The sequence below is a fragment of the Carlito syrichta genome, unplaced genomic scaffold (assembly GCF_000164805.1).
Source record: "Carlito syrichta isolate Samal-C Ts95f unplaced genomic scaffold, Tarsius_syrichta-2.0.1 Scaffold301645, whole genome shotgun sequence".
Taxonomy (NCBI): Eukaryota; Metazoa; Chordata; class Mammalia; order Primates; family Tarsiidae; genus Carlito; species Carlito syrichta.
The window spans coordinates 476084-497799 of record NW_007245741.1 but is presented as its reverse complement, the minus strand read 5'-3'; the positions used below and the strand labels follow the sequence as shown (position 1 = coordinate 497799).

Sequence of the window (21716 nt, the reverse complement as noted above, 5' to 3'; positions counted from 1 at the left end):
AAGTAGGGCCCGTGGAATAAATGCTGGCTTTTGTTAAAGGCATATATGAAGGAATGCTTACAAATCAAATGCCAAGAGGTTGGAGAAAGACCAAACAAATGTGCTCTGATTACCAAGAAACAGATCTGTTTTGATATTCAAAAATATAGAATATAGGGGAAAAGGAAGGAAGGGAGGGAGCGAAGGAGGAAGGGAACGAGAGGAAGGAAGGAAGGAAGGAAGGAAGGAAGGAAGGAAGGAAGGAAGGAAGGAAGGAAGGAAGGAAGGAGAGAAAGAAAGAGAGCACCAAGAGAAGAATGCCTGGGAAGAAGAAGCGTTGCCCTTGGTTCCTCTCTGATGGTTAACAAAAGCACCCTTCACAGGAAGACATCTGTGTGGGTGACCTTTACACAAAAATAAACTCTTTTTCCGCTTCTTCCCCAGAGTCACTAGATTTGCTGCCTTGATGGCCATCTTTACTGGAGGACTGTTGTTTTTGTTCTTGAGACTCCTGGGCCTGTGGGCCCCAGCTTCTCCTTGAAACTGAAATAGAAAGGGAAGTTGTAGTGTTTATTATTAATAAAGTAGTATCAGAGACCTGACTGACAATGGGGTGAGATACACAAACCCTGAAAAGTGGGTTGGGGGTTCAGGATGAACTTTTACAGAAACAAACTTGCTCTTATGTTTAGAGACTCCAGACAGTGATTTAAAACAAACCAACCAAGCAGAAACAAAAGAAAAGAAGAAAACACACACAGAAAACAGTCTATGACAGGGTGAACCTCTCATAGATGTGGTTGAGAATCTGAGGTGACACCCCAGAGGGCAAGGATGGTGGGGAAGCGGAGGAAGATGCCAGGAAGGAGGAGTGCTCTGAAGCTGTTCTGCCTCAGGTAACCTCCTCAGTCATAGCTGCTCCCTCACGCAGCAGAGAGAACAGTGCAGACACAGTTTTGGGGGGGTGCTGCCTGGACAGATGCCCCATTCAATGACTTCTCAGATGATTCAGGGTTAGTCATCCCTGCTTAGTCATCCCTGCTTAGGGCGCAGGATATCAGGAAAGGCACGAGGAATTTTTGTCAGAACTTTCTGTGTCTCAGAAAACCTGTTTCACTCCCTATGATATGAATACTTTAAAGTCTTGTGGAAAAGAACTATATGCTGCCTATGATACATCCAACCCCTTTGGAATCACCCTCTAGGTAAAAAAATGACCATTGTTGTTACCTGTTCTAATTGCACATAAATATGAAGACTCCACTGAGACTTTACCAAGCAATGATGAAATCGTCATTATTTGGAACTGAGCCCCCTCTGTTATGTGTTAGGAACTCTCAGTTTTATTACTGCTACTCTTCATGACTACTCTGTGAGACAGATTTTGTAAAACTTGAACCAGGATGTAAACATGCCTCTCCCAAGTCCATGTTCTTTCCATCTAGAACATGGCATCACTGCTGTGATACCTTGGGAAAGGTTTGGATGCTATATTCTAGCGTAGACATTAAGGGTTATTAAATACTACTCATTTTGTCTACTGCATGGAACCTCTTGAGCTAAAAAAAACCAAACCCACACTGTACAGCTTGAAGGAAAAGGATAGCTACCTCATCACTCAGAAGTACAAATGATTCAGCCAGGAACACACTGTGTCAATCCTGAAAAAGCTTGAAAATTCAACTGATGTTTCTAATCACTTTGAGTTTTTAATTCTGCTAAAAAATTCATCTTGCTGGGAGCTGGCTATTTAAGTATTCACTGAAGAATATTTCAGGAAGTGAGACTCATTAAAACTAATAGTCAAAATGCAAACATAATAAATACTTCTCTTGCCAATACCAGTGTTAGAGCCAGATTCTGATCTCTAGACAATAAAAATTTAAATTCTTAGTAAATTCTACAAAGAAAATATTTTAAACTTCATTATAAAAAGTATTCAATTTTTAACATTTTGACTTCTTTTTATGCAATAGCTTTAGGCAAATTCTCAGATGGAGAAAAGAAAGTAACAAGTTTTATAATTGGTTTCTATTTTTTAAGCTTACATAAGGTTAAATAATTAAATATACTTGCTCGGGCCTTTAAAAGTTGTTATTAAACTAGGCTTTGAAAAATAAGATAAATACAATTCTATAAATATTTTGTCATTTATCACAAAACCAATTTGATACTGGCACACAGTACTTAAGTGCTAAGAAGAGGTGCAAGTAAAAAATAAAATGTGTCATATCTTTATCTTGAAAATATTTTGCAATAAGTCCAACCTCTAAACAAAGCATTGGTTATGATATCTGCTAGAAATCTCTTTCAGTCTAGTTTAAAACCAAAAGAAGTTATTCCTCTATAGCAAATGACTCAAAAATATACTACAGATTCAAGGGAAGAAATAAATATAGTGATATACTGTTCATTTGTCTTCAGAGCAAAAAAATATAAAATTCTCAGATTAAAAGAATAATCAAATGTTTGTCCTTCCCAATATTTCAGTTTCCTGGAAATTTCAGGTCTAATTCACATTATATGATATAACACAACAGTAATTTCTAAAAATGGCGAAATGTCATTTCAATTTAATTATTAATTTTAATTAATAAAAAGATACTCAAGTAAAAATGTTTGGGTCATAAATAAAAACTGAAATAACCCTGTGGATAAGAGTCATTGTAACAGGCATGATTGAAATTCAGAGAACTCCAACATATAAGAATCTTCCTGCAAAAAACAAAAACAAAAGACAAAACAGACTGTCCTTCAGTCTCCATAGAGTGTTGATTCTTTCTAGTCACTGACACTGGGTTTCTTAGTACTCCAGGAATGGGGGGTTGTAGGAGCAGCAGGGTAGGGGAATGGGGGAGGACACAGCAAACTCTGGCTCCTAGGTTAGTGACATAGCGCCAGTACCAGTCATGAAAGCAAAAATTGCAATTTATCTAACACAGCTAACAGGGAAAATCACATGTTTTTTCAAAAGGGCTGTCAAAGCATTTCACTATGGCGTTGACATTTCCTTGAAAGTATATTCACCTTCATTGATTAAACTCTATCAATTGTAAATGTGCATGTGATAATGAGACTTGTACCAGGCTGACATGTCCTCAGTAAAGTAGGTAGGCATCATTCAGGGACAGGAAAAGTGATCACAGTGAAATCAAAGAACTAAAGTCATACTACTAACGTGGTGAGTTTGGAAACCAAAGCATTTGGTCTCCCAGCCTCCAGCCTTATTAGTCCAGATTCCTAGGGTAAACAACTTTGTATGGGGGAATGTTCTTTCTAAAGCAACACATTGTTTTGCAGCCCTTAGGGAAGCATCTATTTTATTGCATATAATTAAAATGTCAATTACAATTATATTGAAGTAGGTTTGGTCAGGTTTCCTTTTAAAGAGGCCCTAAAACAGAACTATGCCCATTTGAAACTTAAAAATCCAGAATTTATTTTTAAAATATTTAAAAATTTAGACTTTTTACCAATTCAGACAGAGGGCCTCCAAGAAGCTGATTTAATGCTTGATTTTATACTGGGTGGAAAAAAAAAGCAGATTGTTTCACAAACACATCTTCAGTACAAGTATGTGTACAGTTAAGAGTGCTGGAGCATCTCGATGCACATGTCTATTCATGTATGTATTACCATTCCACATACCATTAAAATTAATGAATAAAAGATACTTGAGTAAATGAACAGGTAATTTATTCAACACAAATATTCCATGTCTATTCACATCCTGTTGATAGTGGCAATAATTTGTGCAGAGAAGCTCAAACATGAAATCTGTCATTCTTGAAGATGATCTGACTTTGCATATAGATGTGTTAATTTTAAAGCTTATGCAGATGCATACAAATTCAGATATTCATATGAAAATTGATATTTTCTCCATTGTAAGCTCCACTAGCATCCATATTTTCCAAGAGAAAAGCATTATAATGACCTTAAAATAGTATTCAGTAGTTGGCCCTGATTTTTTTATACTTTCTAGCAAGAGCCCCAGATGCCAACCAACTGTTAAATTTATTTTGAAGAACTCATATAGAGAAAGTAGAACCTGAATCTGGTAGAAAAAAGAAGAACAGAGCACTGGCTTACATACTGTAAGTCACAGCCAAGTATTTGTTGGCTAAAGGTTGAATCATGGAAGAAGCAAGTGATATATAAAAGGAATCTCAGAATCAGATGCCCTGTATAAACAGAGCCATTACAATGCATACAAAGCCAAAACCAACTATTTTCTTCAAGAAAATAGGATGTTCTCTAACAAAAACATCATGACATAATTAAATGTAGAGAAAAAATGATGTGAAATTTAAAAGATATAGTTACAGATATTTCCAATAAAAGAAATTAAACATTTTACCTGTCAAATCAATATTAAAATAGCCACACAATTGAAACATAATAATCATGATAAAAATACGCAGCATGCTTTGAGAACAATAGCCTCTGTTTGTTTCATGAATACATGATTTAGGAAAATAAGAAAGCTGTTTTAGTGTACACAAAGCTGCTCTTAAAGGATTTAAGAGAAAGTACACGCAATGATTTAATGGAATTGCTTTTCTAAATGCTATTTTTTTAACCAGGAACTATTCAGGAAGCAGACTGCTATGCAGTTCTCAAAGGTGAAGACAGTTAAGTGCTAGGAATCGGCACTAACAAAACAAATTAAAATATTATACATAAAATTACTTTAATTGAAGCTCTTGTAAAAATTACTTTTTGATGTCTGTCATTATTTTTAGAAATCAAGGCAGAAAAGCAAATACAAGATGGTCCTATTTATTTCTATCAAAATTTGATGCAGCCCATCACAACAATGAGAATTTCAAGCTAAAGAGGTCATAGAAATATCTAAAACAGACAGAATTTCTTCTCCTTGCCTTTCTGTGATTTGTGATTTGTAGCTTCTTTTTACTCTAGCTCAAAACTTTACTTGATGATCAATGAGGTACGAGGGAGTGGTCTCTGTAGGTTTTATAAAGTGCTTTTAGTGGTCTCTTAAAGGAACATTGCATCAATGGTGCTCTGTCAATAATCAAGTAATATAAGTCAATGGATACAATAGTTCAAATGTAAATTTCCAGAATACAGTAACATCTATTGAAGCCTCAAGTGTCCTCAATCAAAACAGGCAATATAAAGACAGAGAATCTGGCTTAATATATTCTCAAAAATAAACAGGTGTTTATTTACGTAACTTTTCTATGACTGAAGACAACAGAGATGTTCTTGGCAATATGGAAAAAATTTCTTGTAGAGAGGAGCTATTGTAACTGTGTGTCTATAAAAAAGTCTACTATGCAGAAAAGCCTTAAAAGGGAAGGATCAATTCAGCCGGTTTTCTCTAGGGCAGGCGCTGCCCGAACCAAACAGAATGTTCTATCCTTACACCTACAGACTTTGCTTTCTGCTGTAGCTGGTGTCCTTAACTCCATCATGCCATCTAGCTAGTATGTACCAGAATACCAAGCAAATAAGTACACAAGGCATATCTGATAGTACTGTCTGAGAAGGCAGGGTACAAATGTTGTTGCTGGTACATGGTTGATAGATGCTTTTCTGTTTTTAAATCTGTATCAAGGCAAGTTCTCAAAGACAACAGTTCCCACTTGAAATATCATAACTCATTATACTGTTAAGCTGGGGGCGGATCACAAGAAGTTTGTTATCAATAGTAGAGTGTTAAAGTTTGAGAATGGTTTATCTCTTTGCAATAAAGATAAGTTATCCCTATAGTAAGGTCACTCCCACTAGTATTCTGAAAACTTTCTTAGGAGGCAGTGACGGACATGGAGTTATAACTAGAATGCTGGACTATGCACTTAATCGCTGGAAGCCAATACACTCATCTGTTCACTCCTGATAAAGTTCACAGGAAGAAAAAAGCCTCATTCCAAGAGCAGAAGTCATTTAAGGAAATCTCACATATCAGGATGTTTTGTATTCTTTAAAGATACTAAGATTTTCTTTAAATATTTTGAAGTCATATTTATAAAAAGTTATTAACCAGGGAGATGATGAGTACTTTAGTCACAGAAAAAATATTTCTCTCTGAGTCAGCAATGCTTGTTTTTAAGTTTCCCATTAGAAGAGACAAAGCTGATTTGAAATCTGTCTCCCTTTTGTCTCTTAGGATTGTTCTCACCTGAAAAAAAAATTACGGAATTTACTACATGGCCAAATGGAAGACAGACATCAGAGACTAACTGCTAGAAAACAGAATAAGTTGTTCCTGAAGGTTGACAAGTTAATTGGTATTTTTTCTTTCTTACTAAAGGGTCATAAAACATCCACTGAAAGATCTCATGTGCATGACCCACAGTCTGTATTTAGATAGTGGATTTTTATTGTTTCTTTCCTAAAAAAGTCTACGGTGTTAGGCAAATATTCTCTAAAGATATAAGTTCTGTTACTCTAAGAAGTTCTAATCTAACCATAGTTGAAATCCAACAGACAAGTAAAGCTATAAAGAAACAGAACAGGAGGCATGACCCCACATATAAACACATACAATCACAAAAATTTGAAAGGACAAGTCACGAAAGTAACTTAATCCTCTTCATAAGAATTTCTAATTTTAGATTTTTAGGACAATATTTTTGCCCCAAATGGAAGGACCATCCTGTTGCTATTTAGAAAACAAAAGAAAAGAAAAATAAAACTCGGTTGTATGACTAATCCCTGCCCTAGACCCATGACAGAGGTTACTCAATTAAAGTTCGTTTTTGTTAGTGCCAGTTCATAAGCTTTGGGTCAGTGAGGGATGATAATCGAAGGCTCTAACCATTTGTTGGCTGTGACTTCCTGAGCCCAAATGCATTCACTTCATCTTCTGCAATGGTGGAGTACAGTTTTGAAGATCTTTTCCCTCTACTGGAAGGCTTGCCACTGTCATGATCTGAATGTCTTTTGTAATAATCTCCTCTTTGCACTACTGAGGAAAAGGGATTCATTTTACCCTTTATATTAGCACATGCATCAATGTGTTAACATTAATATTAAAAATACTAATCTTAGAAATTAAATATCAGCTTACCCGCCCCACTTAAGATTCAAGGAACCTACAGTGTTGGTCCTGGGCAGATACACCATATCTATAGAATTCAACAGCCAACATTATGGAATGGCGTGCAAAATGAGGTGGGCTCCAAGTCCATCCCAAAAAGGTACTAACAAAAAGGTCCCAATATTACCGTCTTGATTCCACGATGGATTAATGAAAATCACATTCACTATGGAATTATCCAGAAGAATCATAGTAATTTACCTGTTTCAGAAATTAGTTGGGCACGCTAGTCCAAAGGGAGGCACAGAACAGGGAAATGAAGTAACCAGCATGAATAATTTTTAAGAAAACAGAAATGAGCACAACAGGAACAGTTTATAAGGAAAAGGATATGACTTCACAAGTAGCTACCATTTCTGGGCCACCTTAATGGACGAGCTGATAAATAATCTAAAGTCAAAATCTTAACAGCTCAAACATCTACAGACCATTCTCAGACTTCAAGTATATTTTGGTCCAACTTCAATACAAAGTAATTCATCAGGATGATCTCTACAATCAGCTTATTCTGGACCCCAGAGGGGAAAGCCATGGTCTCCATAGCTCTACAGTTCCTACCATCCAAATGGAAAGAAGGGAGCAAGAACCATCCCTAATATTAAGTGAGAAAGGAAATCAAGTATCTATCTACCTCTGAAGCTCTGAAATATTTGAGGAATACTTCATTCTATTCCTAACTTCCTGCAGAAAGAACACTCAACTTTTTACAGCAGTGAAAAGTCTGCTAGTGCTATTCAGTATCTCACTTACTTTGTTAACTAGAGAAGCTCTATGAAACACATTTCCTACTTGTGAGGCTGTGAGGTTACTCTAGGCCTTTAGAAAACACCCTTTTCCAAAAATGTTAAAATAATGTTTTATTCAACCTTTTAATCTTTTTTTTTTTTTTTTGGTACATCTGTCAGTGTTTCAATTGCTTTTGATAAACAGATGAACATTCCTACTTAGCACTACCACCCCTCTCTACCTTTCCTTTTTCTCTGCAACTGGAGTCTTCCAGGCATTTTTAAAGCTTCCTTAAAAGTAAAGATGTAAAGTCAGCAGCTGCAGAAAAGGAGGGAAAATAAGGGTAGGAATGGGGGATTAGCTGCATGGTGAGAACTGGGCTGTCAGGGGACACTTGCTGGCTCAGGTCACTCTGAGCCTGCACCACCAGAGGTTATTCCTTTTATACCAAGTTTTCCAAATGCTTTCTCTGATTGTAATACTAAACAATGTGTTTATTTATTTTGTGTGAAATGACTATAGATACTAGCCACCTTTCATGGCTTTAGTTTCTCTATTTGACAGAAGTGGTTTATCAGCTTTTATCAAAACCCCACCTTCTTTTATTTATAGCCAATAGATGAGTGGTGCTTCTATCCACCAAATAAATCTGCAGGATGAAGATGAGAAAGCAGGCAATGTTATTATTTTTTTATTATTATTATTAAACTCCAAAGCCACAAAGACAGTACTCAGCAACACTTTCTATTAACTTCAACCCAAAGCTATTGTCAATAAACAAAATGAGCCAGTGTAGGAAGATGTCAGAGCCAGAAAGATCAAAGAATCCTAAAGTGTCAAATAAATCTAAAATAAAACACAGCAAATTCAAACCACAACGAAAGCCTTCTGGACACAGACAACTTGTGTGGCTCTAGAATTTCTTTATAGGTGGGGCTAAGAAGTAACATTTACACTACACTTTATGTAATGTGAGGTATGGGTGTTGAAGCTACAACCAAGCCTCACCTCTGATAATAACTGACAACAACTCAAACAGTTGGAGAGAAAACACGATTACCTTGCTGTACTTCTACCCCAGGCAATTAAAAGGAACAAACTGGTGCAATGACACCCTGAGAATGCTCATGCCCATGCTGCACTTCTGAGGAACGGTTGATCTTGTGACTGCGCGAGCTGTTCCTGAACTACAGTAGTGGTGATTTAACCCAACTAGGGGAAGATTTCCTTGGAAATAAGGGAACCTAGAAATCTACAGGTAGCACCAAATAGGGCATAAAATCATGTTCAAGCAGCACCTAACACGCTGAGACCAGTTCAGGAGCATCTAGCAATTATCCTTGCAAAGAAGTTACACTTTTGGGTTGGGCATCTCCGTTGTATTTTTCATTCTTCATTAAAATCCAACATCATCAATAATGTTGAACTGAGTTTCTGACCTAAGAAACTACTCTGGTTCCAAAAATTTAATCCAAGAGATGCTGACTTTAACAAACTCTACAATATTAGTTCAGTCCAGGATTTAATTTCTTTTTGAAATTAGTTTATTTCTTTTGAAATGACCTCCTTGGAGAAACTTAACACAGAAAAAATTCTTACCTTCCTGGGAAAATGTCCTAGGACTTGGCTGGGGGCTACTCTGGCCATCTCTTTCCTTGTCTGAAGGAACTTTTTTCAGGACAGGGGGAAGAAGAGCAACTTTAGGGGAACTTGGGCCAGATGGAGAGTCTGGGATGTCCTCTAAGGAGACACAAACACATGAATCAAACTGTTCCACAAACTGGAATATAAAGAATATAAAGCCTGGTAAATCTTTAAACACAGATGACTCACTTAAAAAAAAAAGCATCATAGAATTTTTCTGGCTAAAACTTAGTTTTGTTTCTGCCCAGTGAGGTAACATCCACAAACAATAATGAGAAAAATAATGACAGCTTATAAAAGATTAAAATCTGTACAGATGCGAATGTATCCTGCAGATACATAATTTCAATGAGTTGATATGTGAAAATTAGACTTCAGGCCATTGCTTTGTTAAACTCTGGTGTGTCTATGTGGCTCTTTGAGCTATGGCTGCCATGTTTCTTGCCTTTGGGCCCCTCCCCTACCTCGGGGAGATGAATCTCCTCTCTCTTTCTCTCTTCATCTCTAATTTACTTTCTAAATAAACTGTATTTTTCAATTAAAAAACATTAGACTTTAATTAAGTGAACCACATGTTCCTTCTGCCTCAAACACAAAGGCTGTTTGTTTTTCTAAAAAGATGTGATATTTATATTTCTCTGCCTTTACCTGTTATCAAACTCAGTAAAGCAGTCATATATATATATGCCATATATATGTCATATAATATATAATATATATATATGTCATACATATATAAGTCATATAATATATATATATTATTGGTGGTGATCTACATGCATGTGTGGAGATATATATCACTGATGCATGTAGATCACCAACAATAATTTGGAATCATGAACTTTCAGAACCAGAAAGGACTTTAATCATTTGATAAATGAAGAGATTAAATGACCTGCAAAGCTAAAAAAGATGGCAAGATAGCTGGGATCTTAATTCCAAAGCCAGTGCTATTTCACCCTAACTGGAAGGATCTACTGGCTCATTCTTCTTTCTCAGCTCTATTTCCAACAAGATCATTCTCAAGTTGGTGTGTATAGAAGACAGCCTATAGCCAGATCCTCTTCAGTCTCACACCTCCTGCCTCCTACTTGCTTCACCATACAACCAGGGATGCAAAGATAACAGCACCCACCTTCACAATCTCTCAGAACTGTGGTAGAGGGGAAATAAGACAGTGTATTTGAAAATGCCTGCTGAATTATCAAGCTCTATAAACACATTAGTTTGTTAACATAATTCTTGATATACTAAGCACTATGAAATGAATGAACACATTTGATAAATAAACTGAAAATAAAAGCTTCTGCAACAGAATACTGGGAATTCAGCGAGCTTCATATTCAGCATTAGAAACTGAGAAGCCAAAATACAATGGACCTCCTTATCCATGAGGATACATTCCAAGACTCTCAGTGGATGTCTGAAACCATTGCACCTAAATACACTATGCTTTTTCTTTTGAACACACATATGATAAAGTTTAATTTATAAGTTAGAAATAGTAAGAGGTTAAACAGTAACTAATAAAATAGAACAATTATAATAATATGCTGTAATAAAAGTTATATGAATGTGGTCTCTCCCTCTCTTAAAATACCTTATTGTACTGTACCATAAATAACTGAGATCACAAAAAGTGAACCTTGGATAAGGGAGACCACTGCACGCTACAAACAAGGTTAGATTCATTTTATAAGAGCTGCTTCCCAAAAGGAAGCTTGCTTCCTTTTGAGTAGTTATTTGCTTTTTGCGTTTATAAAAAATGCTTTAACTATTTTCTTTTTCTCTGTTCTCCCCATTCCTGCTGTAAAGGCATTTTGTGTGCATCAAGGTTTTTGTGTTCTCCCTCATAAAAAACTTTGGTTTGTGAAAAAGTTTGAATTAGGAAGCCCTAAATGATTTGCTTCTGGGTTAGTTCATTGAGGTAAAGCCAGTGTACCGAGGTATAGTCACTATACCCCTTTCTTTGTAGCTTCTCTTTGCAAACCTTTCACTGGTTTCTTGAGGAACCTGGGGGCTATGATGACCAAGGAATACTGCCCCAGACGGCCCTCAGGCAGTGAAAGAAATGTTTGAGAGAAAATGGGAAAGATCCACAGGTGAAATGAGTTTGGACAAACAGGATTCTGCCTTTTTTCTTATTCTACACAAGTCTTCTGCATATTGTATAAATTATTATGATGAGCTGTATATCCTACTTTATAATATGCATGCCAATAGAAGAGCGGTTACCACAACAGGTGGAAGAGTCAGTCTGGCTGCTACTCACCAGCTATGTGACTTGGCAAACTTAATTATCTCTGTGCCTTATCTGTAAAATGTAGCAGTGTTGAGGATACTGGGAATACATCATAAAGCATTTGGAACAGTGCCTAGCACAGAGTGAATCACTCCAATAAGATCACCATGATGATGACGGTGATGATGGTGATGATCTGACTATATCTCTTTCCTTGTTTGGCTATTTTTTGTGGGAGAAATAAGAGGTAAAGAGTTGATATAAGGTTCATTATATTATCCATTCTACTTCATATTTGAAAATTCTTACAATAGAAAGTTGTATTTGGAAAAAAAAAACAACATGTGGTCTTTTAAAAATGTTTTTAAGAGATGGGGTCTTGCTATGTTGCCCAGGATATACTGCAGTGGTTATTCATAGGTGTGATCATACTGTTTGAGGACTCGGGCAGTTTTGCCACCTCAGCCTCCCTAGTAACTAGAACTACAGGTGAGCACCACCACACCAGGCCTTCTTTTTTGTGGGAGAGAATAAGGCAGAACCTAATCACTTCTAATGTTTTTAAGATGTTCTAAACTAATAACAAACATTTCTGTAAAGTACTAGAGAGTAAATATTTTAGACCCTGCAGACCATGTGTATAAGTCACAATCTATTCCACTCTGCCACTGTAGCATGGACACAGACATAGCCAACACCTACACAAATGGAATGACTGTGTCCAGTAAAACTATTTACGAAAGCAGGCCCACAGTTTGCCAGGTCCTGCTCTAAACCCTAACTACGTCACAGAATATGGTGTAAAAACAGAAGAGATTGTGCTTTTTCCACATGGTCCTCATTCCTGAACTGCAGCCTTTTGAAGGGCTGAAATACCCTGAAGACAGACTTCAGAAAGGCCAAGTCATGCACTGCAGATGGGTCAACAAATCTGATTTTCCTGCTGTGCCCACCAACCAACCTGCAGCCCTGAAAGCGAGGACAGCATCAGAATCCCCTCCCGCACATGGTGGTCCTCCATGCTGAATAAGGGAATCCCTTGGCCCTTGCCACGTTCAGTTTCACACAGGTTTCCCACTAACCCTCCTTGCAGAAGCCCCCACACCCGCTCACCAGCAGCCCTTGAAACCACCTGCAGAGTCTAATCCAGGAAGCTACCTGGTGATGACGCAAACTCCCTGATGGGAGAAACTCTTACCAGGCCGCGAGGCAGTTCTCGGTTTCTGTGGGATAACGGGCCGCGCCGTGAGGCTGGGTTTAGGGGACTGCAGGAGGGGCTTAGGGCTGGTGAGTGTGCTGGATGAGCTCCGAGACCTGGAACCTGCTTCCACTCTGGGCTCTGCTTTAGCATTCTTTTCTGGTGTTCCCATCCCAAAGCGGTTCTCTGGAAGACCTGGGTGTAGTTTAGGTACTAAAATGAAAAAGCACACTTTACCATAAAAATCAAAGGTCAAAGAAGCCAATATCTTAAAGCTAGAAGTCTGGTACAAACTGCTACAATCATTTCTTGTCATTTCTCATCATGGATACTTTAAAACAGAAACATGCTGTTATACCATGTTTTCAGAATCCAAACATGTTGGAAAAAGACTAAAATTCTTTGTAGGGAATAAAATAAAGCAATACACTTGTTGATGCATTTCTGATCACTCTTGACTATTCCAAAGATGACCAGCTTTACATTTAATAGTGTACAGCTCCACAATCATGTCCAAAGAAATCAGTGTTTCTCAATGTTTTTGAAGCTTTCAGATCTTTCTCAGATCTGGCATGAGGTCGAGGTGTAACCCACTGTAAGGGCCTCTGTTCTGGTGATAATTAGTTATGGTTCTGGCTGCAGGTTCTGAGTAAGGAAGGTTATGCTGATGGCCATAATCTCATGTTTAAGTGTGAATGGCTCCAGAAATGTACCCTCATCCTACGCCTCCATTCATATTGCTGCCTTCATTTAACCAGACAACTGGCAAAAATAAGCCAATAAAAGTGTAATTTTTGGTCCAACTCTTACTGCATAAAGATACTATAGCTAAGCCAAAAAAACTTCAAACAGCAAAATGAAGATTCTAACATGCAATTTACATGTTACTCTTCAATGTCCATCTAAGGAATCTTATTCTTTTACTATACCTAAAAGGTCCAGTAGGACAGAGGATATTAGATTTCATGCATATTCAAGCTGCAAGGGAAGAATACTTCTTCATATCAAATAAGATAGCCACTGATCTTCCACACATCATGTATAGCTTATTTTGAAAAACATTAGCCATGTCCCCACAACCCTTACTCCCCTTTGCCAAAATGCCAACAATTTAGGAATTCTCAATGAAAACGCAATCAGAATTTCCTCCCTTTGGGAAATCAGAAATAGTGTCTTGTCAAAACACAAGGCTAAAATGGGGCAAGCTGCACTCCCAGGTGGACCTGGGTGGGGCAGGTGAAGGGATATGGCTTTCAGGTGAGAGCTGCAAACACACAACACAGAGGCATGTTCTCGCCTCTGTCAACCACACATTACTCCTGAAACCAGAAGGGAAGTGCTTTTCCTAAGGGAGATGAGGGCAATGACCTGACTTACCTGCTCCACCTCCGTCCAACCGTTCTACACTGCTCAAGGTCGGGCTGGAAGGATCCTGGGATATGGCATCATTCCCAAGCTTCTAAAAAATTCAAGCACCACCCCCAGAAAAAGTACACATTTATTTAATGTGTTAGTAAGGACAAATGCAAAGCAGATAATAAATCAACAAATAACGGCTCCTTAACTTGGCAGCTGTTACAGTGACTGTACCTGACCTGTCTCCCTGGGCTCTCCTACTGGAAGAATGCTAGGAGAAACACATTCCATTTTGTGCTTTCAGTCAGGGATCTGGAGTCCAAAGTGTGGCCAGTTCCTCAGAAGGCGACCCACAGATGAGAGGCGTGTGGGGCCAGGAGAAGTCAGTGTGCTTGGTGATCTTTCCTGCTTTTCTTGTTGAACTCCTAAACCAGCTCTACAGTCCCCCATGCTTCTACACACTAGAAGTTTACTGGACCCACTCCAGGTTTGCTTTCCAAAAATCTAGTTTTAAAAGCAGTGAAAACTATTACAACCTCATTGTACAACACAGGTGAAAGAGACCCTGAAATGAAGACGGTCTTCCTTGCCTTGAGGAAGGATCACAAGACACAGATCTACTGTTTAGGAGGCAAATACGGATGAACAGGCCTGAATTAATTTTTTTAAAAATCTGCAGGTTGGAGGAATTAGAGATGGCAAAGATGGGGAAGGTAAAATGCTACTATTTTAGGGTAGGAGCTAAAACTGGTAAAGCAAGGACTCAGCCTCTCCCTTCCCAGTACAGAAAGTCCACACTAGGGTGAGGCATTTCGATACAAATATGACACGAAAAGCAAAGTCTGGTGTTTGCTTAATAATATCTCAGAATCCTATTGACAAAGATGATCTGCCTCTACTACTTGTCTAACAAACAAAAATGAAGTGGACAGATAGACCAGGAGGCATGATGATTCCTAAAAGCAGTCTGACATCCAGCCTGCTCATTCCTGCTCATCTCATGCTTCTGATAAACTTAAAAAGTGAGCGGTTGCAGCAATTCCTAGCTTTAGACTGTTTTTGATGATATAAGAGGATTACTTGAGATGCAGGTGAGATCAGTCTCATTGTCTACCCTCATTAACCTACCCTGGCCACACATTCCTCAGGCCTGTTCATCTGTATTTGCCTCCTACACAGTAGATCTGTGTCTTGTGGTCCTGCCTCAAGGCAAGGAAGACCTTCTTCATTTCAGGGTCCCTATCAGAAAAAGGAAGCGCACCCAAGTGGCAGGAAGGCTGAAGAACTTCTCCGGAAGACCACAAAAGTTCTACTTTCACTAGTAGAAAGTGCTGAGCAAGTCTGTGAGGAGAAGTGTGCACACAAGCACCACAGCTAAAATGAGCACATTATTTGGCATCATTATGGAAAACTGGTCCCAAAGAAAGCAAGTATCTGGAGGGAAGGGCTGGGGACCAATCATGAATCTCATTCAAGACCTCGCCCAAGCAGGTCCAAGAGTAGGGATTTCTTTATATTTTATAACCTGGGAACCTCATTCTCCATCTCACAATCAATTCCAAGAGTTGTTTTTGTTTTTTTTTTCCCCTCCCAGGTTTTCTGAAGTAGGTATAAATCCCAAAATTATTGCGTAGAATAAAGATAAAATAATCTAATGCCCATTGATCTTTGTGCGCAGGCAACTGATTTGGTGGCCCCCAGAAAAAAAGATATGAAATCTATGCATTCACCACCTGATACTCTCCTTTGTTGATAAATGACAAATGACAAATCTTCATGCTCGCAGTTCTTTTTCTTTAATATATGAAATACTAATAATGTAAAGAATTACTCAGAGGAGGGTACAGACACCATATTTTATCAACAGACCACCGATGCTTATGTTACCGCCTTTATAAATACTACAGTCATGGAATTTAGAAGAAAATATTCTAATGCTGTTTTTTGAAAAACTATTATTTTATTATTCTGACAGAAGACTCATGACTGCATTTTAAATACTCATTTTGATGATGGTTGTTGTCTTAAATTGACACTAGATGGTGCTAAGAGATCACAGGTACCATATAAGCCCTGAACAAATAACATACTAAACCATAAGGATTTTGTCACTTTGAGTCAATTTACATATCAAATCCAAAGTACAGGAATAAAACACTCTAGAGCGCTCATCTTTTCCATCAAAAAGAAGCTGTTCATCACTGGAAACTAATAAACAGCACATTTGGAAAAACAGAACTGCTATTCAATGTTATAAAGATATTCACAAAATGGATTAAAATGTAAACATATCCTTGGATGTCTGACTCACTAATGATGTGGTTGTGGTATTGAATCAGAATTATGACCAGTGAAGGCCACATCATGCCTCCCTTGTTGAACTAAAAGAATATAGTTATATGACCTCTTCCAACTCTGCTCCAAAGGCTCATGAGTGAGCTAGGAAAGATCTAAAATTAGCAAACTGCTAGGTAATGCTGGTGTTGGTGGAAGAACTTCAGTGAACAGTTGTAAAATCATGTGGGAAGCTGGATATAATTTTTTTTAAATCATTTGTTTGGACGTAATATAAAAGTGCCCTCTATATCTGGTAGGTAGTTTACCATTTACTTTCTGAAAACCAAGGGTTAATCAGAGCAAACTATTTTATTCTGATACTTCAAATAAAATAGATATGCAATTGTCCTTTCTTTGGAGAAGTCAGTTGTATAAAAGTAAAAGAGATTGGAATGATGCAGAAAACCCCAAACCTGAGTTAAACATGAGTATGCACATCTTAGTGATCATGATAAGAATACAATCCTTTAAGGAGCTCCAGGAGAAAACAGAGATAAAAAAGAAAAGAAAAAAATGACACCTTAAACTTTTAAAATAAGCTTAACTAATAATGAATGCTTTAAGTCAGATTTTTGGGAAACTCAGCAATTTTTAAACTATGAAGCTCATCTTTGCAGTGATAGATGGTATTTATCAATGGTCAAATTTGATAAATTCTAACAGAATACATTAAGTGCTTTTTCTTTTAAGTCTGGAATATAGTAAGGAATTTTTAGGTTTGTAAAGGGAATAAATTATGAAATAACTGGAAAATAGATTTTATATTTAGATCATTATAATCTGGTTTCAGTCTTTTATTTGCCTCTGTTAATTCACCTATCCAATTACCCCCAGTTCTCCATTTGGATTCAGCGGACTCAGTCTTTTCCCCCACATGTGAGCATTTCCCCAGAACAGCTCTCACATGCTTCCAAGACATGCACAGGATGCACCTGGGCAGGTGGGACAAGGCTCATGTTGCATCTTCAAAGCCAATGCCCACCCTCCAATGCTGTGCACGTCACAAAATGTGACCCTAGAGCCAAAGTGAAAACATGGCCACACCTTTGTGGTCTGTGCTCAAGGGCCATTAGGAATAAGTTTTGGTTTTAGATTTTTATTTAACCAACAGACTATCTTTCTCTACCTCTCGAGTCCATACAAACTGAGTGGGGACAAAAACACAAGCAAGGACAACCACATAGGAACAAACCCACCCTTATCTCATGAAGATAGAGAGTAGACTAGTGGTTACAGAGGCTGGGAAGGTGAAGAGAGGCTGCTATAAGGAGCACAACTTTACAGTTAGATAGAAGAAATAAGACCTACTGTTCAATAGATCAGCAGGGTAACTACTGATAATAATCTATTGTGTCTTTCAAAATAGCTGGAAGAGAATAATTAGAATATTAAAGAACAGTTAAATGTTTAAGGTGGTAGACAGTCCAATTTCCCTGGTTTGATCATTATGCACTATAGTATATATCAAAACATCACCTGTACCCTGAAAATATGTGCATCTATTATGTATGAAATACATAAATACAAACAGACCAACACGTACCTTCTGAGCACAAGCAGCTCTCCTTTCTTGTTTGGCCTTCATCTCTGCCAGCAGGCCGCTGCCCATCACCTGGACCCCATACCTCCGCCCTCCCTGTGGGCTGCTCTTGCTGTCACTCCGGTCCAGCTTCCCTGTTTCTTCCCCTTGGCTCTCTTCAAATGAGTCGGGTGTTTTTATCTCCTCTATCCGTTCAGAACTGCCGTTGTGCTCAGTTGTCTTTGTGTCCTTTCTGGGAATGTCCACAACAGGACTTCTGACTGCCCCTTTTGGTGATGAAGGTTCTTCTGTCATCAAGACCGTTGGTGGCCGCTCAGATTTAGACCGAGATTTGATTAAATTGAGAAAGCCACCACTTTTCCGCGAATCTCGCTTCTTCTTTTCATCGCCTCCTTCACTAAGCTCGTGAGACTCTGAGCCTCTTGTTGACCATTTCCTGCATTTCAGGACAAGACACAGATCCTGTTGGTTTTTCTATAAATAAGTTATAGCAAGACTCAGTCAAAATATAACTATAGAGATGGCTGCATATACAGTAACCATTCAGAAGCATTTTAAAAAGTTGATTTGAGTTATTGCACTTAGGAAGTACAGAGGAATGTGGAATATGATAATTGTATCTACATGTGAGGAAATCAAGGTGCATGCATATGAAGAATAAGAATCTTAAGGTGTCAATGGCAGGACTGAGAAAAGAGGTGAGTTTTTTTTTTGTTGTTTTTGTTTTAATGTTTAAATTATCTCTTTACATGTGAGAACTTCCAGCAAAGCTGGCTTCACTTGACCAACAGGTGGGTGCTGGTCTTCATCAATCTGGGGTACACTGGAAAGCACCAGACTGCCCTATAACCACCAAACAATCCTTCCATGATTATTAGATACCACCTGAAATCCCATTCTTAATGCTCAAACCAAACAAAACTTGGGATCCTTGCTTAAATGTAATACCACTGACAGAAGCAACAAAATGGAAAGGCAGAGAGTGAGCTTTCGGAGCGTCTTCTGAAGGAGAATGTTCTGGAACTTAGGGTTTGATAAAAGGAGAAAGAGTCAAGGAAACGAGTCAAGTAGGCAGCACCACCAACAACTGTCTCTGACTTAAAGCTGGCAGCCTGAATACCCACTTAGCTCCCCTGAATCTTCATTGAAATAGCAGCAAGGGATTTCTTTTTAAAAGCATAAGCCCCTCAGGGAGAGAAGACAAAAATATCAACATTCAGAAGCCAAAATATAGTAGTTATGAGTGAAAACTGATTTAATAGATGTGAGAAAGCTGAAGCCTAAGCCAGCAGTCAGGAGGCCCAGAAGTAAGTGTACTTGTGCTGCTCCAGAGTGAAGGCAACAGGCACCTCTGCAAGTGGACGTGATGTCACAGCTTAAAAGAAGCAACATTATGAGATGCTCTCCTCAAACTACAGAGCTTGTGATACCCATCCTACCCTAAGTTTATGCTCCGGAGTGAGAAAACGAAAGAAGCTGAGCTGAGGGCACCAGGTGCAGCTGAGCTAAAGTGTAGGACAGTGAACATGGGGAGGCTCAGGAAAGCCTGCATACTCCCCTAGCCCCCATCTGACACTCTAGATCCCAGAATCAGGACAGGCAGGCTTATTCCCACCAGGAAGGAAATCAAAGTTTCTAAAGCCCAACATAAAAAAAAAATCCTAAAGATTCTGAGAGTCAGGGAGACCCTCTCCCCCAACAAAATGGTCCAGAAAGACCACCCTACACTGAATCCCATCAGTTGACAAGCTCCAGCCACAGTTTCAATAGTTTCATTTGTGCCACATTTCTTTTCAATATGAAAGAAAATGCTGCATCTATGAAAAAAGAATGATAGCTAAATGTGATAGCAGAAGTAAAAAATACTCAAAGTTGAGGCTATCTCCTGTAAAGCAGGGAACAGGAAATACTGAGAATAAGAAAACAAGAGAGAAAAGGTAAAAATTAGTGAGTTACTAGAAGAAATACAAAACTTGAATAGTGGAACTTTGAGAAAAAAAGTACAGAGAAAAAGGGAAGAAATTATGACACGGAAAATCCCAGAACCAAAGGCCATGAGTTTCCAGATTGAAATGGCTCAGGGAGTGATAGCAAATTGGTTAAAAAAAAAAAAATTAAAATCCCATCCAAGGGTACGTCATCATAAAATCTCAGTACTCGAGGAGCACAGAGAAGATCCCAACTGTTTTCCAGAGAAGAAGAAAAACAAAAAACAAATCACAAAGGATCAGAACTCATGATAGCACTGGGTTCTCACAAGTAACAACAGAAGCTAGGAGATAACGAAGCAAAGTTTTCAATTCTAAGTTAAAACTGGATCCCAACTTACAACTCGATGCCTAATGCCACTAGCAATCAAAATGAAAGATATGCAAGTGACAGAAACTCACTTCCCATGCTCACTTTGTCATGAAGCAACCTGAGGGGGTGCTTCACCAAAACAAAGGCATAAATAAGACTGACGCAGGCCAGTAGAAATAGGAAAGCAACACTCAAACGGGGGAAGAGGATCCCCCAAATCTCCTAGCAGATGATAAAGGGAGGTCCAAGAAGACATCAGTGGGAAGGATCCAGAATTCACATTGAAAGCTGGTCAGGCATTGGTGAGACATGTGTTCGAGAAGATAAAACTCGAGATAACTGAACAAAATGAGAGGAGATTTATATCTTTAGAGATTTAGGGGATGGCCAGTGATAGGGATGCAGAAAACTAAGCAAACAAAAAAGGGGACCAATTATTAACTCCAGGAAAAATAAAAAGTTGTATAGAAAAGGAAATGTAATCGTAGTATACTATATAACTCAGTTGTAAATGTTTACATGGTTAGAATGAAGCAAACATTTAATATTGATCTAATCAATTGCTGTGGTTTGAATGTGGTTTGTCCCCACCAAAATTCATGTTGAGGCTTGGAACCCAATGTGAAAGTGCTGGGAGTGTCCCTTCAAGAGGTGATTAGGTTGTTCATACATTTGTTATTGGCAAATTTTTCACTTTCCTAATACTAAGAGCAGGTGAAAATTAAAATAAAAAGTCTGAAGTTGGTTGTCGCAAACTTCTGTCATTAAGCACAAGTGAAATAGTCTTTTCTAAATTGTCACCTTTTTCATAATACAGTCAGAAGTTGCAGACATATCCAGTATTTGCCTCAAACCATACCACTCTGATCAGCATTCTGTACTTTGTATTTTTATTTGGATTGTAAACCCAATATATATTATATATATTTCTTTGTTTACATCGCATCATTACATCACTATCTATCTCACTATCACTAATAAGTTCACTTTCACCTTTAACCTCAGAAATCTCATCAGCATGTATTTCTTCATTTTCCATAATTATGGCACATTATTTTTCATGTTTAAGTATGAAAGCCTTGAAATATCAAAATACAAGTATACAACACTAATTGCAACAAAATAATGACCAATTTGCAATTTTTAGCAACTACGTAAATCAGTAACATTGCTCAGTAGATATCAGATAAATATCTCAATTAACTTCCTCTCTCCTTGCCTCACTTCATTTTCAAGAAAATATAATAACACATATATTTGACAACGTAGCAACATTCTGAAACAGAATTTGCAAAGACGTAAATTCACATCAGTGGCAACCAGG

At 38.0% G+C, this 21716-nt stretch overlaps 1 protein-coding gene across 3 annotated transcripts in view; it reads right to left on the bottom strand.

Moving 5' to 3' along the window:
* Window positions 1-281: 281 nt before the first annotated feature.
* The window catches only part of CARMIL1 (capping protein regulator and myosin 1 linker 1), a 361962-nt gene continuing 340527 nt past the window's right edge, over window positions 282-21716 (bottom strand). For 2 of the 3 annotated variants that reach the window (XM_008055062.2, XM_021710920.1), the window contains 5 exons: window positions 18095-18527; window positions 14236-14317; window positions 12859-13071; window positions 9374-9514; window positions 282-522 (listed from right to left, as the gene is read on the bottom strand). In XM_008055062.2, the coding sequence (XP_008053253.2) occupies window positions 386-522; window positions 9374-9514; window positions 12859-13071; window positions 14236-14317; window positions 18095-18527 (1006 nt within the window). In that variant the 3' untranslated portion in view covers window positions 282-385. The remainder of the gene's footprint in view (window positions 523-9373; window positions 9515-12858; window positions 13072-14235; window positions 14318-18094; window positions 18528-21716) is intronic. The other variant, XM_021710921.1, reaches the window with a different exon arrangement.